The sequence below is a fragment of the Lipophrys pholis genome (assembly GCF_963383615.2).
Source record: "Lipophrys pholis genome assembly, chromosome: 10".
NCBI lineage: Eukaryota > Metazoa > Chordata > Actinopteri > Blenniiformes > Blenniidae > Lipophrys > Lipophrys pholis.
This window is the reverse complement of record NC_137640.1, coordinates 18,031,911-18,050,293: the sequence shown is the minus strand read 5'-3', so window position 1 is coordinate 18,050,293 and position 18,383 is coordinate 18,031,911. Positions and strand designations below refer to the sequence as shown.

Here is an 18,383-nt window from a genome sequence, read left to right as displayed (position 1 = left end):
GAGTTGAGGCCTTTGGTTGCAGGCCTGTGGTGCTCGCTGTTAGCAGGCTGGGCTACAGCTGAGCTGCTGGGATGCAGCTCCTTTCTCCCCGGTGTTCACAGAGCAAGAAGACTGTAGAGAGGTGGGGGCATTCCAAGGTGTCGAATCCTGGGGGCCCCGACCAATCGGTGACTGGCTGAGCATGGGGGCAGTCAGTGTCACTGAGGAGGAAAGGGGGGAGGATTTTGTATGGGACTGCAGGACCCCCTGCTGGGTGTGAAGCTCAGGCAGATTCCTGAGTCAGACTTCACATGTCATGAATGTATATCATGACGGATGAAGATTGTCTTTCATCAGAAATGAACCAACTTTTCTGTGGTCTTGTGAGATCCCAACTCTGTTATCTGAGACATTTAAACTATGCTTGTTACCGGCGTTTCACTACGAGGACCTAACAAAACTGTTCTGCCAGATGCTAAAGTATTGTCCTATACATTTTAGACAATAGTGATGGTTTACAATGCATTCATGAGCAGTCTGTCACATCATTGGCGAGTCTGTCTCTGACTCCCCCACCGTCATCCCGCCCTCTGCATCCACCACAGGAGGTGGAGGTGGTGGCAGGGAAGAGATGTCAGTGTTCAGGTTGAGAAGATCTGGAGGGAGTGGAAGCACCAAAGCAGGGTGGAGAAAGCGGAGAGATGCCCTTAAGCCATCCCAGGCAGATATATCACTCTCTGTTGCTTTTACCTGAAGGATAAAAACAAATCTGATCAAGCTTCCTGTATAAATCCTCTGAGGATATGACAATTACCCCAGGTTTTGTAGACTTAGCCAAGCCTTTGATTACTGCAAACATCATCTAGTTACAAACGTGGTTCAAGGCTAAAATGACTCCATGAATATGGCTAAATAATGAATAAATGATGAAGAACTTGTAATGTCACTCACTCCAACCGGCTGTTGTCTCCTGGACTCAGCCTCAGCAGAGAGAGTCTGTTGTAACTCCACCGGAAAACTGAGCTCATCTCTGACAGAAAATCAAACACAAGCACAAAGCAGCCTGGTCAGCAGGAAGAACCACAGTGCACAACAAATCTTGACAATATTCTTCTTCGCTGTTTAACAGGAAACATCTCTGCCAGAAGAGAGCCTCTCTGTGGAAGTGGAACTCTGGAACTCTGCAGACCTACTGTATACATTAGTTTTTATTATTGTACAGCATGTGTCCATGACATCAACAGCAATGATAATAACAGATCTATCACAATAAATAACAAAAAAAAAAAAAAAAACCACTATGTAGGCCTTTGATATCTTACATGTCAGCTCTCTCCACCCTGATGCCCCAGCGACATGCAACAGCATCTACAGTTGTTTGTATCTGTTCCCCGATTCTCCGCCTGTGCTGCAGGGTGTAGATGAATGTATGTTTGGCGAAAACGTCCCTGACGGCTGCCTGGACCAGACTCTGCAGCACCGTGGTCACACTGGAAAGAGCTGCACTGCACAGAGCCACGTTCTCTATTTGGTAGAAGCACACGGCGCTCAGCTCTGGTCTCACCAAGTCCTTTGTTACAACCTGGATGCAAACATTCAAGAAAACACCACTTTGGCTGATGTTGGTTTTTCACAGTGTTTGAGTTGAGTTGTGGTAGTTCTGTACCCCGTGAGGAGACACCTGCAGCATTTTTAGACGAACGTCAACTTTGTGACACACGTCAAGTAGAGGAAGATAAAAGAGCAGGCCTGAAAAGAGAAGGGGAAGACGATATTAAATTAGATGTTGCTCATTTTGAATATTGATCAGATGTGACATACAGTGTGATTCCTCTTTTCTATTGATTGTCATAAATGATTTTTATTTAGGAACATTCCTATTGGTTATTCCTCAAAACAACACAATGAGTGGAACCCACATTGCATTTCTTCATTTATGACTTTGAAGAGATCAACAAGAAAGAAAAGAAAGTGACACATATAGTAAAAACTTTGTGAAGTTAGTTAAATAATTGAGATATGTAATTTAAATGAATATAAACCATTTTTTTTCCTAAATGGTGACTTCATTTGATATAACATACAGTATGTAATCTGCAAAATGCATTTTCCCCGAATGAGGAATGAACTTCCATTATTGATACATTACAATATTTAAAAATTAAAGCTATAGTCAAAGGCAGAGAATTAAACAAAACAAACAAAAAAAATGTTTTAATTAATATAAAACTCATCCGACCTGGTCCCCTGGGCCTTCCACAAAGTAAGTGACCCAGTCTGAAGATTACCGCTCTCTCATGCTCCCTCACAATCTGTAAACCAAAACAGTCAATATGAATGGACGGCTATGCTTTTGGTAAAAAATGTACTATACACACACACACAAATATAACATTTGAGCTCAGGTGTTTGATTAGAGGTGGACTTTGTACTTTGATGCAGAACCAGATGGAAATGGGGAGGAAAAGGATCACTAGAACCAAGACAGTGACCATCAGCAGCGACTCAAAGATGCCAAGGCTCTTGCGCTTCAGACCTGTAGATATATGTATATACATATATATATATATATATATCACTTATTGCAAATAAATAGAATAAATGACGAATGCTTTAATTATCTGGAACAACAACATACTAAATAAATAAAAAAAACTCTTAAAATAGATGAGGATTTGTACACCACATTCCATTATAAGGCTTGTAATAGTTACAACAGACATTCCGACTCACCATCTTCCTGCTCTGCTGCTTCCAGGAGTCCCAGATTCTCCTCTTTCACTTCATCTCTCACACTGTCAATGTCCACCACAGTAGGTTTCAACTTCAGTTCATTCTTCTGCTCCGTCTTCACCTCCTTCATCTCTGGCTTCTCCCTTTGCCTCCGACCTTTCCGCACTTGTGCCTCTGGAAAGCGACTTGACTTCGGAGCCCTGTGGCGTTGGCTCCTTGGAGACACTAATGCCCCGGCGTCCCGCTCCCTCCTGGGCAGTGCGCGACTGAGTTGGACATCAGAGGACATCTCCATGCTGGCTGGAGGTTCAGCAGTGAGTAGCATAGGAGCAATGGTTTTTACTCAGTGCAGTGGAGAAGACTTTCAGGTTGTTGTAGAAAACCAATCAGGAGACTGATAAGTTGTTTTATCTTAGTGAAGGTCTGCTGGTGGGATCTGTTACTGCTGCTGAGTTCATGAAGAAGGAATGCATCAGGCAGCCTGGACGTGGGAGCAGGACGGCAGTGGGAGTGTCACTTCCACTGGCTGCTGTTTTACAATTTAATCTCAGTGAACTCCTGCAGGAATTCCCTTTATTGAACATTGTCAAGGCAGTGTCATAAAATAAAACATAAAATAAAAACAACAGATATATGTTTGGAAAAGTGAAAACGTCAACAATTGACTACATTGCTGAATTCCATATTCTGTATATATCAATTTATATCTGTTCAAAAAAGAAAAAACGTTTTGCTCAAATAAATATAATTCATCACGGCTGAAAGGATGCAGTAAGGCTTTTTTGGGCCGGCGGTGGGGGTAAATTATTGTCTATTTATATAATTTGCTTTCATTCCCTGGTGAAAATAAGAAATAAACTCTCCCACCTGGCAACGTGGGGAAGCTCGATTCTTACACAGCGAAGCTCAGGGAGTCAATGTATGCTTGCAGTGGGAATGTGCAGACTCAGGTTTTAAAGTGTTCCCTCCCTCCTGAGTCCTTTATTACTTTACTGAACATTTATTGGGACACACACACACACACACACACACACGGAACTGTACAGTGCTGCAATATATTGTTACTTTCTACATCTAATATGTTGTTTTCATTCTGCTGCGATTAAAATATAAAATTATTTGCAAAATTTGGCATTCTGTTTTTACTCAAAATGTTTACATTATTCCAGCGTTTGGGTGTGTAAGACAATTTTGAAAGAGGCAATTGACATAAGTTTATTGTTTTGGTTACACACCACATTTTTTATTTGTAAAAAAAACAAAACAAACAAACATTGAAAACCATTTGCACTTCACAATAATGAAAAACGTGGAGGTCTATCACATTATATTCCAATAAGATTAATTTACATTTGTGGCTGTAATGTGACAAAGTGTGGAAAAGTTCAAGGGGTATGGAAGCTTTTACAAGTCGCAGTACGTTATGACCATAACTAAACATTGCAATACCAGTGAAAAACATTTCAATAAAAAAAGCGTACATTTCAATGTCATTACTTTATCATAATTTTGTCTTTAATCAAGAACACGACAATATCTGCTATTTTTTATTTTTTTTCGTAGCCTGACTGCAGTTTGCATCTGCTTCATAAAGCAGATTAGATTTTTAATGGTCGTCTCTGTTGGATTACTGTTGCTTTCATCATCCCAGGTTCCAATTAGGTTGGTTGAACTAAAGTACAAATACTTGAACTAGTTTGGCTTCCCGCTCTGCGTGAACATCCGCGGGTTCTATACAGCAGCAGCAGACATCTTTACTGTTTGAAGTGAAAAGTACGGCTTAAAAACCGATCCTGAGGAAACATTTATTCACCAAACCACTGATCACACGGCGTCAGAGTCGCATGCTGAAGTCAAATCTTCAGGTGAGGTGTAGTTTAAGTAGTTCAGGGTTGTTTTTTTTCTAGACTTACCATTTTGCTTGACATTTATGTTAAAAAAAAATGTTAAATGCTTTTATGCTTCAAATTGAAGATTTCAGGGAATGAAAGTGCTTTTAACCAATCCTGCCCTAAGAAAGCTGTGGGTCCTGTCTGTTAGAAGTCAACAGTTGTAAGTAGAAAGCCAGTGATGGGGCGATGAGAATTATCTTTCTTCTTTTCATTCTTCTGTCCTCAATGTTTGTTCTGATTTGAAATGAAACGTAGTTTCTGCCCCTGAAATCTGCAACCTGATATCAGAGAATACTTTGTAGGAGTTCTTTTCCCCCCTGAAAAATTAGGTACAAGCACCCAGTATCACACATACAAGATGCTAAAGCAGATGAACAAAGTGGTGTAAATAAGCTTTTTGACATAAGACTCTTGGTTGGTCAGGCATTTTGAATGTGTCAATTCAGCAAAAAAAAACAAACCCTTAAATATGACATTGAAATGTTAAGAAAAGTAGAACGTATCTAAAGCCCAGCTGTGTTTCCTTACTGAAATCTTGGATCAGCTGGAAGTGATACTTAATCAGCAAATTGTGGGGAATGGAGTTGCTGGCACCATCAGTGAGGAGCTGAAGGACAGGCGAAGAAAGGTCAGACTTCATCCTGGTTTATAAATATACGTCTGAAACAGTTATCGGTCACAGAAATAGATGACAACAGTAACAAGTGGCATCTTTTAAACTCTTTGGAGGTTGTTTGACTCAAGAGTGGTGGCATATCAGTCAAAACAGCGTTTTGGGGTACATAGCTCATCAGACATACCCCTCATCAACAGTCATTCTTTTACATACATGGATGTTCACAATGTACTATTGACGTTAAACTTGACAGTCACGTACCAGCGACACTGAGTAGCAGAGGTTTACCCGATCAGCTGTGGAGAGTTCAAAAAGAGACATTTTCACTATATGAGCAATATTTAATGATAGGTGTCAGTCACCTCCACCCAATGTTAAACTCGTCCTAACTCATCCCAACAGTGTGCAAAACCTGTTTATCTCTTCTGAATATGAATCAGATCATGAGGAGAAAAAGCTTTTTAATTCATTCCCACATACACACTGGAGGCAGACAGAGCCAAGAGGGTTCACTTTCTTCTCAATATTCTAACGTTGAGCCACAGATAACCCAAAGTGTGTCTGAACTAAATAGAACAGGCCGATAGATGTCAAATAACCTTATTCTGAAAACGTGACTTTCCACTTTATACCACTAGAGGGTGCTCACATACCATCCAAAATGTGAATCTCAATGTGGATGATAATTCTAACATTATTCTTTTTTATTTATAATTCCTTGTAAAATTTTGAAGAATAAACACACACTTAGACACATTTATGTCGAACACATTTTAACTGACATTTGCACATGCACATATCGCACACTATCAGAGGTTATTTCCTTGATTTGTTTACCTACCATTATGCACAAGTTTTAATTTACTTTTCTCTCAGTCTACATGGACAATCAGGCACTTTTAGTCAAGCCGCGAATGAAATCATAAGCAAAAGCAGCCTTTGGTTTCTGCTGTGAACTTGCTCTGAGTTCATCTGTTTAAGAAAATATACTAGACATTTTCTCGAGTTAGTTTTGTTGATGGGTCTAGCGCGGTGGTCTGCAACCAGCTCTGGAGCCACCTTCTTATCTGACGCACACCTTCCAAAAATATCAAAGTGAAACAGAACAAACGGGAAACCATGCAGTCCAGAATGGCCAGGATTGGTCCACACTACTATGTCATGAGGCATGTTAAGAAACTCCACATTTGATCCGGATCGTGTCGTCAATGTGCACTTCACTGGAGAAGAGACGTTAAATTCAAGAATGAACAACAACTGTTCAGGGGCAGGGCAGAAAATTGTGGTTGTGGAGCCATTTTCAATGCCTTTGCTCACCTCTGAAAATATAGAGCACAACGTAGCTTGTTGCTCGCCACCACAGTCTGCTCGCTTGCACCCGAAACTACGATTTGCAGCGTCTATTACAAATTATTCACTATAATGACCGCAAATGCGCAACCGGAAAGTAAACACTACCAACGAGTTTCATGCCTTTTTATAATCGATCCCTCAGAAAGGCAGCGGCCCTCGCGTTATGGCCGTGACCTACTTGGTGGGACAAACAACCAACACAGTACTCCCGGGTGAGAAAGTGAGAAAGTACTGTGTGTAGATCCAGAGAGCTATATCACCATCAAATTCAAGCAAGTAGGTGAGCAGATGGAAGCCATGTGGATGAAGGAAGATACATGTTAAGTTATCACTTAGTTATCCTATGCACCTGTTTGGTATGGTTCCATTACTATTTATTCAATTAATACTTTCATGTCAGCTTCTGCAGGGGGACACTTCTCACACGTCTGCACCATTGTGAATGATGGCAGTTATTTTAGCTCAACATATAAAGGGGTGCATGCGGGACTTGTTTAGGAGTGGTGAAACATGACTGTATGTCTGTAGGTGAAGGAAGGACCTCTGTCTTTAAAGTGTCAAACACTTTGTGCCCATATGAATGTATGACAGGTGCTCCATAAAAATAAAGACTGATTAAACCATGCATGTTATTTTCTTGGTAGAGTTCCAGGGTTACAGCGGTGAGTTACAACTTGGGGACTCAGGACCTGCCAGAGATAGAGATGAAGATTTGGACACCCCCAGCCATGGGCCCCAAAGGAGATCCTGTAGCTCTGACACGTCCATGAGGCTCATATAGAAGTTCACGTTAGATGAAGTTTGGTAGCTGCTTTGATTGTAGAACTGTTGCATTTAATAGATTTTAGAACACAACTAATGTTTCCAGTGAATCTCAAGTGATGCAAAGCAACACTGAGGTATAAAGATTTCATATCAAAACTATTGAGATCAAAAGAAAAAAAAAACGGAGGCTCCATCAAACCCAATTACAGTTTTTTTTAAAAGACACTTGCACTCATAATACTGTCAAGTGTTACCATCAGTATTTTGTTACTTAAGGTTTTGTAGTGGATTTTCAGCTGCATTTCCAATTGTTTTCATATAACCTCGATGGCTCGTCTCACCCTCCCCCCTTTTCTCATTAACTTTACCTAGTATTACCCGGCCTTTTAACGTAGCCGTAAAGCTTTTTTTCTTTTTTCATATCTTGGCAGTCGTGCTGTCAATGCTGCACTGCAGCTCACACCCATAAAGACAGTGTGTTCACTCATATTAAAGACACACATCATCTTGCAGGAGGGGGGCTGCAGTCCTGTGCTGCTTTATGTATCGTCACACAGTTGGAAGGTCAAAGCTTTTTGTTGGACTGTAAATAAAGTGCCAGCCAATCAGTGAGCTGTTTGATGAACACTGAATTACAAGATCATTGCTTAGACTTTGTTGAGTGTCGTCAACGGAAACATACAGAGAAGGATAACTAATTTGCATGTTGGTTTGAATTTGATGCTTTGAAGAAACATTTTGTAATCAAACTTTCTTCAGCAGATGTAGATGCTGCTAAATATGACAATGAAATAATAGAACAAACAATCTCACATGAAAGGAAACACATTTTATCACTTTCCTGAGATAACCCGTCACTTTGTTGTTACCTGATTATCTTTTATTTCATTTTTCTATTTTGATTTCCCTTGGCGGACATTCCTTTACCAAGGTGACCCGTTTCTTGGAAGCGACATGGCGCGGCGTTCGGAGTACCCACAGGAAACCGACACAGAACATGCAAACACTACACAGAAAGGCCCCATATGGTATTTGAATCAGGACCTTCTTGATGGCGGGAGTGCCAACCACTGCTCCACAGCGAGGCCCCATTTATTTATTTATTTTAAAAAAAACTCTGTACTTTGTTTTTCAGTCTGAGATCAGATCAAACCACCTCATTGAGATTGTACTTATTAAAGTGCTAAATGACATTTACTTGAGCATTGACACAGCTAGAGCTTAACATACTTCTTAACAGGCTTAAAAATGGTACTGGTTTAAGTTGTAGCTTCAGGATTATTCTGTGTGAATAGGTAATTATGAATCTGAGCATATGAGATATGCTTGTGGGGTTCCTTGGGCCTCTTTTATTTCCCATCAACATGCTACATCTCTCGGCCTTGGACGACCTATCTGCTTGAGACAGATGTGTTGGCAATAGTCAGGTCATCCATAAAGGCTTCCATTGGAGGCGACATACTCCTGAACATGTGAAGGGACCCCTGCACTCTGCCTCTGCTGAGTTGACTATCATGTTCATGGCAAGAGCAAAAAGAATGAGTGAGATGGTACACCCTATAGTTATGCCTTTCTGGAGTCGGTGCCAGTCCAATGTGTTTGACCCGGAAGTGATTCTTCACCTTAAATTATCATAATAAACCAGAATAAAGTATGTAACTTTGCAGGAAACATGACATCGTTGAAGGGCAAGCTCAACAAGCTAGTGAGGTATGGAACCATATGCATTGGGGAGATCTTGTAGAGATCCACACATATGATCTTGTGTCCCTGAAGTCTTCCCTTATGAGTTTAGTCACCACTCCAGAGTGTTCTCAACAGCTTGACATTCCGGGGATCCTATCCTTCTGAATAGATTCGTCAATGTAGTTGTTCTCCAGAAGGAATTGTGTTCATCATTCATAACATGTTTCAATTTCAGAAATGTATTTGCATGGTGTTGATCGTGTGTGTGTGTGTGTGTGGGGAGGGACGACGACAACTGGAACTGTTTAAAGAACAATTCAAAGCGAAGAGAAAAAATAGCTAAATTGAAGTAACTTCCTATGATCCCGAAGGAAAATCAACACCTTGAAGCTCAAACTTACTCACAAAAACGTTCTCAGCTGTTTGAAGGTCAAAGCAGGAAGCGGAGTCCTGGTTCTCTGTCTCCATCCTGCTGGGCTTCCTGACATTTACTGACTCAGCCAATTAGTTTTTTTTCAAAAGGCTCCTAATGAGAGCAGTGACCTACATCTGGCTCATGCAGGGATTGTATTTCATAACACAGATGCATAGTTCTGCTCACCATCATTGGCACCCCTTCATTTTTTACACAACATGTACAATATCTTCTGACATGAACTGCAGTTTTTATTTCATTTAACTGTCAACTTTAATCAGAATTAATTAATCATTAATCAGAATAAGTTGTTGAGAAAAAAAACCATAAAGAAAACAATTATGGTTTAATTTTATAAAATCGAACCGTTTAGTTTTTTACTCTGAGATCACTGATGGGATCGACAGCCTTTCTATCTTTCTATTAGTCTGTCTGTTGGGAAACTTCAGCCCCAACAGGATAAGCAGCTTTAAAATTAAAGCAGTTATAAGTGAAACATGGAAAACACACAAAAATCAACCTGAAAAGGATTTCCCATCTTTCAAAGATAAATGTTTTTAAGTTTAAGGAGGAAATATAAATGCCAAAATGAAATTCAGACATCTTAAAATTCTACTTGAGTAGGTTACCTCAAATCCTTTCCTTCATAGTGAATTTATGTTCTGAGTTATCAAACATATAACATGGCAGATATCACCGTTCTTGCACAAAACTCAGATGGCACTCCTTTAGTAACACCAAGACAGTGCAAAGCGCAGTGACACACAAAGACTGTAAGCCACGGCTCATTTCCAGCTCCATTAGGGTGTTTGTATGAGTGGAGGAGGGTGAAGCTTTGGGGGTCAGACACTGGGTAAACCATATTAAGGACAGCAGTAATGTGGTTGCAGCTGAATTAGCAGCCGACAGAAGCAGAGCATCTGTGTGCCGAATGAAGCAAGAAGATGTGATGGCTTTGGGTTACAGCTGAGACCAGAAACCAGGCAGTCAAAGGGAAAGGCTACTTTTGTTTTACAGGCTTTTGGTTTGCTGATGACCTGAATGAGAAATACAATTAATAATTTAGTTTTTGTTGATGTACATCATTTGTTTGCATCAGTTGTAACTTTTCCCCCCTCCTCTGTATAAGCGTGAGAGAAATCACAATACTACTGCTGATACGTGCATATGTCGGGCTCCACCATGGCCCACTTTGTTACGGCTGTAATATCATTTGAATATTCCATTCTGAGCAACATATCTTTTGCAAAAATGATTTCGACATTAACCATTTGAGCTTTACAATTGTTCTTTGTATATTCTTTTTTGCATAACTCAACCAAATGATTTCGTTCTGGAACTACCTCCCATCTATCCTGTTCAGCGTTACAGAGTGCAGGTACTCCCAGCTGACCATGGGCAAAGGCAGGCAACACCTGCAACACCCTGGACAGGTCACCAGTGTGCTTAGTTATCCACCATCTACCATACATGTCCATACACATCATTCATCCTCCTGCGAGCAAGTCCAATGAGGAAAAACACAGCAATGTCTTTTTCGATACAACTCATTCACTGAGTTTAAGGTTTAGATTGTATTTACCTGAAATATTGTGTTTGAGAACCACTGGACCATATTATTTGTTTATTTGTTTGTAAAACATTAGAATTAATATCTCAACTAACTATAACAGTCAAATGTATGTATTGTCTTTGAATTTATAGTAGGTGACTGAGTGTGTACTCCCAGTGAGACAATGAAAGCTCTTGTTTTGCTTTATTGTTGCTTTTGTTTGAGTTCTTTTCCCCCCCTAATCCATTGTATCATATTTAGGACACTTAGATGAAGAGTGGAGTAAACGCCACTTTTTTCAATGATCCCTCAATTATTTATAACTGCGACACTGAAAAAAGAAAATAGTTGGAAATAATTGGACCAACTTAATTGAATTGCTTCAATTGGTAACATCTAAGTACATTTTATTTTCAGGCTCGAGACCGTCTGTGAGCATTTTGGGATGGAAGGAGACTGTCGCTGGCAAGATACAAGTCAGAGTCTCCAAATACTTGAAAGGTCTACATGTAAAAAGTCGTCAAATGACACCAGGAAAAGTTGCTCGTTACTCGCTTCTGACGACAACAAAAAAATAAGACCAAAAAAAAACAAACTGTCATAAAGAGGATTTGAAGCCACCAAATCAACTCAACACTTACTGTGTTTATTAGGAGATGACAAAAGAAAATGGAGCTTTGTTGACATGTAATCGGCACACTTCCTACAGATTGATGCATGGCAATGTGTGTTCGAGCAACTCTGGCATGAGTAGAGCTGCAAGACAAATTCCAAAAATGTTTTAACGTGTAAATTGTGAACAAAAACAACAGGCAATGAGCCGAAACGTTCATAGAAGCATGTTTTTGTATAATGTTTTTGTATAATTTATGTAACTAGTTAACTTATCAGATTTTGATAGTACCTATACACATTGTACACACTGGGGTTTTTCCCATTTCAAGATTTTCACTTCTTTAGTTTATTGCTGTTTATTTATCCTTTGGGTTCTGATCTTGGTTTACGAGGCACAGTGATAGTCACAGTGGATAATGTGCACTGGCCCTCCAGGCAGCTCGGGCACATGTACGGGTCTCCAGGGCTTATGTTGTTCAGTGAACCAGTTTATGCTCTGCAGCTGGGACTCTTTCTGCAGATGAATTGGGTTGCAAATATGTACAATTAGATGCTTAATTTGTCTAAATGTGAGTGTAATATTAGTGCTATTGGGGAGTCAACATGACCTTGCATTATTGTTTGTAACCTTCATTCAACATACTGCATTTACTGCAGTTACCTCAAAGACCCTGAAATGATAGGTTTGCACAACCCAAACAGAAAATGTCAGGAATGAAATGTGGGAAAGATAATTGGATGTTTGCAGTTGATTTAACTCGGGGATCAAAACAGTAAGGAATACAAATTCTGGCCAATTCAAATACCTGCAGATACATCTAATTTCATGAAGCTGTACATTTTGTCATACACATACTTTTTTCAGTCCTATTGTGTCAGTAGAACACTTCTAGACACAACAGCCATAATCGTGTGGCTTATTCTACTTGGAACAATACCACAGGGCGAATGCTACTTTTATTAGCCAGGCAGAACTTGGCAAACGCCACGGCGAGGCATCACTACTGATCCAGTACTTTGGTGACATCACTGACATCAGTTACCCCGTGGGGGGGGGATCTGTGATAAGAGTGAACAGAATAATGTAATTTAATGGAAGGTAATCAAATGGAATCAAATTTTACTGAATACAATATTGATGACGTTCTTGGGTTCGATGGATGGATGGATGGATGTTCATTTTGTAACCAATGTTTTTACAAGAATATAGTCTACATTCAAACCGGCACATGTCCTTCAAATCACCTGCTGCACCCCCGACTGTTCTCCACCTGGACGCAGGTGTGAAAAGTATTGTTTTCTAACAGCAGACAGCTGCAGCTGAGCCCCAGGCACAGTTAATATGCAATGTCACATGCTGACAGTTCCATTAAACCATATTTATTGCAGCTGCAAATAATTGATATGCAGATATGCGAGACTGTTTGTATCCACAAAATTGTCTTTGGTCCAGCAGTGCAATGCATCAAACTGCCATGCTCAGTGACAATAGAGACAATATGCACTATCACTGGATATTGTTTGTCCCTATGCTCACTCATCCCTCCCCCTGTCGTCCATACTGTCTTTCCTGCTTCATCATCTCCTTTTCCTCAGACGAGCCTGCCTATTTTGGTCACAGTTTGTGTCTGTCAAAATTTGAGCATGAATTTATTTTCGAATTCCAATAAGAAATACCTATTACACTGAAGGGGACGGTATGTATGTTTCATAATGGCTGTAAAGACTATCTGTCCTCTAGTAAAGTACTGTGAATTGCAGTGGTTAAATCCTTCTCTATAAAATTCCCTTTGGTGCTTTTATGGGGATTTATGTGACAAAAGACTGTCAGCTATACAGTACTGAGTACATAGTACAGTACTTGGGATAAACAGGCTCAGTTCCACTCATATAGGCGACATCAAGAAAACACCAGAAGCAGAACTCAGCCTTCACTTCAGTAATACATAACTTATATAACGCTACAGTGTGTAGCTTTGTCCTCTGAAGATAACTTCCAGGAAAACAAAACACCATTGTATGACTTGACTGCTGTGTGAAACAAAAAAAAAAGTGCAGAATATATTAGCTGAAAGGCATTAGACAAATGTGTCCTGTCTTGGAATGCATTCAATGGCAGCATAATTAATTGATCATTTTTCTTCTTGTCGAGTGTCCACACATGCCAGTAAACAACAAGGTTAATTTCAGAGAGAGTGCTCATGTGACAAGAATACAATGACTTGAACTGCACAATGAAAGGAAAAAAAAAACCACTGTCACAAAAAAGTATTGTCTATGGGTTTAAAATTCAACAAACAAAAGGCTTAAATTCAACGCTTCTGTTATAACTTCGGAGCGATGATGCGCTCTGCACCTTCCTCGGGAGCACACCAGTACGTCTCTTATCATAACAGTTCTGGGAGGAAACAACACGTGATGGCACAAAGGTTCTGGGGTCCACAGGGACACAAACACTCTTTATTACAGCTTCGGTGTTAAAGTTGGACTTTTCAGACCCGATTATTGAACCTTTGACAACATAAAGCACAACGTGTTTATACAGTATCTCATTCTTGAGGCTGCACAGTGGTGTAGTGGCAAACAGTCTGGCCCCACAGCAAGAACACCTGGTGTTCGATGATGCGCCTTTCCATGTGGAATTTGATGATGATGATTTATTTTAAACATATCAACATCATAACAATTTTTTGAAACATATTTCCAAACATAGATATACCTCCTTGAAAACATGGATTTAGCTTGCGGTTTCTTCCTCTGCAGCTGTAGAATAAGAGTCTCTGGACTAAGGAGCGCCCCCTATCATGAGGCAGAAGAACCGCCTGCCTCACCTGATGCCTCTTCACCACCACTGGAAGATCGCTGAGCATTCAATAGGACATTATACACATCGGCTAAACTCTGGGAAGTCAGGGGGCACATATTAACATGTGGAATGAAGACATACGGTGAGTAGCTCGCTGTCAATGATTGTGGATGCTCGCAGGTTTGTGAAGAATTTCTTCAATCAGAGTGCGACAATGTCAGTGTTTGCCTCACTACTGTTGTATTGCCAATGTTTATTATCCCTTTGCACTTACCGTAGACAGAGTTGTATTGAAGCATGATGACATATGTTACAGTTTTGTGGCTGATTGTGCATGTCGACAGTGAAGGCACTGGCAGCAATAAATGGTGACACTGACCTCTTTGAGGAGCTGGGCTACTCCTTAATTTGACCTTGATTTTGTCATAACTTTTATCAGATTTAGTCTTCAAAGATTCTTTCTTTCTATTTTTAATAAATATTTTTCAAAGCCTTTTTTTCCTCCATTCTTGTCTGTTTTCTGTTTCTCTATACGTCACAAGTTTTTCTCACTGTCATTGTATCAATTTTCCTTTAAAGCAATTTGACATTTTGGAAAACCGGTTACATTGTTTTTCCATACATTAAAAAAAAAAAAAATTATATATTGATATATTTTCATCTGATTATTTGTCTTAATATAATAGTCCTTACATTTTAAATGAATTGATTATTAAATAAGTGGAAGCTAAAGGAAATTCTATATTATTTAGGGGAAGGGGTGAGATTCCCACTCCTTTTTGGACATGCTATCTGATTATATTGCTCTGCTGTTATTATTCACTGTTTGTGTGGTGAAATATCCTTGGTTATCTGTTGAGCACTGTTGACTTAATATTGATTTTGAGCGTGTCCGAAATAAAATAAAAAATGAAAAATGAAATGTTTGTGGAAGTTTATTTGTACATCAAAATATCTCCGAATCAAGAATTGACTAAGCACCCACTGTTTCAATGTGAACATTAGATGTGTGAATGTGCACTGTTGTGAATAATGGGATATAAATGAACACTTTATTGTTTTGTCACCACCGTTTGTCAGTGAACCAGTACCTGATTAATAACGACTGAAGTTTCAGTGAACGTATTACTTGTTACTTCTATGGCAGATGAAAACAGCTTGAAAACTGCTGTCTCTCTCTGTCCTGATACTTGGGTTACCTGTTACAGTTTTCTTTAATGGATTTATAGTTTGGCCTTGTTGTATTGGCAGCCGTAAATAAACGTAAGCTCACATTTTTGCCCCGCCACTGTCTACATGCACCGTCTACATGTTGGTAGTTGGTAGCTGCTGTTTTGTTGCTGCAATAGGTTCAGCTGGTCGACCTGCGCAGAGCTTTTTTCCTTTGTCATTCTTTAAACAGTGATGTTTCAATATTACATGTCAATAACATTCTGCCTCACTCCTGTAATCTGTGTTCCTCTCTGCGAATCCACTAATTGAGAACGTAGACTTTAACAATCTGCATGCAGTTGATCTCATGCCAGTGTCATCTCACAGCAGTTGGGTGAGATTAAGCGCTGAAGAGAAAACTGCGACGAAGGAGGGGGCCTGCAGAGGACTCGGTCCCCTGATAAATGGTGTTGACTACAGCCAACAGCATAATAGTGAGTCATGATCTAACGTCACCCCTATATGCCTCTTTCTCACACCTCTTCTCACTTCCACTCTCTGCTACACTGTATCTGGTTCTTTGCTTCTCTTTGTTTCCTGCTTTGCTGTTTGCACTTGTGTCAACACCATAGTAGTTGGGCTGATCTCGGGGAGTTAAAGCAGCTTAAGGCTTCCACGCACTGTGCAATTTTAACAATCTTAGTAGTCATGGCCTCTTACACTGTACGAGGTAAACTTGACCATGACATGAACTTTGCTTTGCGCAGACACGGTGACACCATTTGGGCTGCTAAACAGAACAGTTAACTACAAAAACACACTCCCTGGTCTGATCAACCTGTGGTGGGCCTGCCTCAGCAGAGGGTGTATTGTGATAAATTGCCAAACATTTGGCAAATTAGGTGTGTTCTGGTGGTTAAAGCCTATAGCAGCAATCTTCAAGAACTCCTCATGGAATCGGTGGTGCACATACTAGGACTTTTGTGTTTGTATTTTATATGTGTTGAAGTATGACCAAAAATAAACCATTCATTCAAAGTGGTGAAACAGGCAGCCAAGAGTTTGTCTCCCTCATCACAAACATAGGTAACAGAAAAGTCCCATCACCTCTTCTTCTTCTTCTTCTTCTTCTTGTCCATACCATTTGCCACTGCTTAAGAAAGAAAGAAAGAACTGTCCCTGACCCATCACCTTATTTCAGGCGAAGTTAGCAATGATAACGTTTCACAGTTTGAAGGAAGCTGTGACATTTTCATTCGAACATGCATGTCCAAAGTCTGGAACAAAGTCTCTCTTTGAGCTTGATTAATTGGGCCAAAAGGCCTCATAAAGATGCATTGATGTGGATGCAATATCTCAGTTAGCACTTCGGTAACATTCACAGTCTTCAGTAGATGTACATGTTTTATTAGTCTTGGATAACACTGGTTTAAATTGCAGTGTCATTCAGCTCAGAGGAGGTGATATTGGTTTTGTTGTTGTGTTTGGGCTTCAGATTATCTCTGATGTTTGAAAATGCCACCCTGCTGCATCATTCAGCTTCTCCTGAGCTGCAGATGTCAGACGGCGTCTGCGGCGTTAATGAATTTGAGAATTTACTTTCCTTTGTTGCCCAGTAGCAGCACAGCAGCCTCAAATCACAGCGCTCCCTGCACCACTTTACTTCTCAGATGATGTTTTCATGCCCATGAGCAGTGCCCCTATGCAATTAAACTTCCATTTCATTAGTACTGAGACCTAATAGCTTCATAAACAAATCACTCTTCAACAACAAAAGACAAATAGCTCTACTTCGTACATGCGTCCAGTAGATTAGATTTAAACGGCGTGTCTGTTTGAAACATTGAGAACTTGAAAGAAAGTTCATCCGTGCGACTGAGAGACTACTATCATTACACTAAAACACTGGGGACGGTTCAGACCAGATAAACATCGGCTCAGAGCTGCCTCCCGGCACAGGAAATAGCATTATCTTTGTTGTCACACACAGTGAACTCCTCAATCCCCAGGTTGCCATAGAGATACAGTTTCTTCTACACATGCACCCAAACAGCTGCCATGTGGATGCTGCTGTTTGCACCTCCTTTCATTGATCCATCCACAGAGGGATGGATAATAGACATATGAAGAAATGGATGGAAGTAGAAAAAAAATCCATCTCCACCTAACACTAACAGAAAGTGTTCAACTCCACCCCCCCCCCCCCCCCCCCCCCTCCATATGTTAATATAGTCAATGCCATGTGCATTTTGAATCACCTCAATGATTTGTCTGTAAAATGTATATCTACCTATGTTTTATAAATGTTTTCATTTTTCACTCTCTGCTTAACGGATAAATTTTGTTCTATTCTATTCTGTTCTATTCTATTCTAGAACTACATTGTGTACAGGCTACAGTTTTAATTCTATTCAGTGATTACATAAAGAGTTTTGTCAGAGCACAACTTTTTCTGTTAATGTAGATTTTACAAGTGGTACTTGTGTATTTTGTTAGCCTGTTCAGCCATGGCTCATCTTAAATACCTTACTGGGATTTGTTTGAAAGTAAAAACAACTCACTTGATAAGGATGTCACATTGTCTTTCACACTGCTGTGTCTCCTGTTTCTGTTCGTCCGTCTCTACGTATATTGAACTTGAACGTGTGACTGAGACTAACTCCTGTAATGGATCAGTTTTCTGGCTGACAGACGAAGCGCCAACAAGCCATTCTAACGGGCACACTCTTATTTTTAAAAAAATTATGAAAGGGAGTCTCTTTAATACTCATTTCAAACTGTGAGATTGTTTCCTGGCGTGCTATTGCATCATCGTTAAT

At 40.1% G+C, this 18,383-nt stretch overlaps 1 protein-coding gene across 1 annotated transcript; it reads right to left on the bottom strand.

The window, feature by feature from the left end:
* Positions 1 to 519: 519 nt before the first annotated feature.
* Positions 520 to 3,007, bottom strand: nphs2 (NPHS2 stomatin family member, podocin; the record flags this gene model as incomplete). Its single annotated transcript, XM_080473097.1, has 7 exons — positions 520 to 729; positions 931 to 1,009; positions 1,302 to 1,561; positions 1,646 to 1,728; positions 2,219 to 2,291; positions 2,412 to 2,515; positions 2,713 to 3,007. The coding sequence occupies 7 exons, from the start codon at positions 3,005 to 3,007 to the stop codon at positions 520 to 522; spliced, it is 1,104 nt and encodes a 367-aa protein (XP_080329223.1).
* Between the last annotated feature and the right edge of the window lie 15,376 nt (positions 3,008 to 18,383).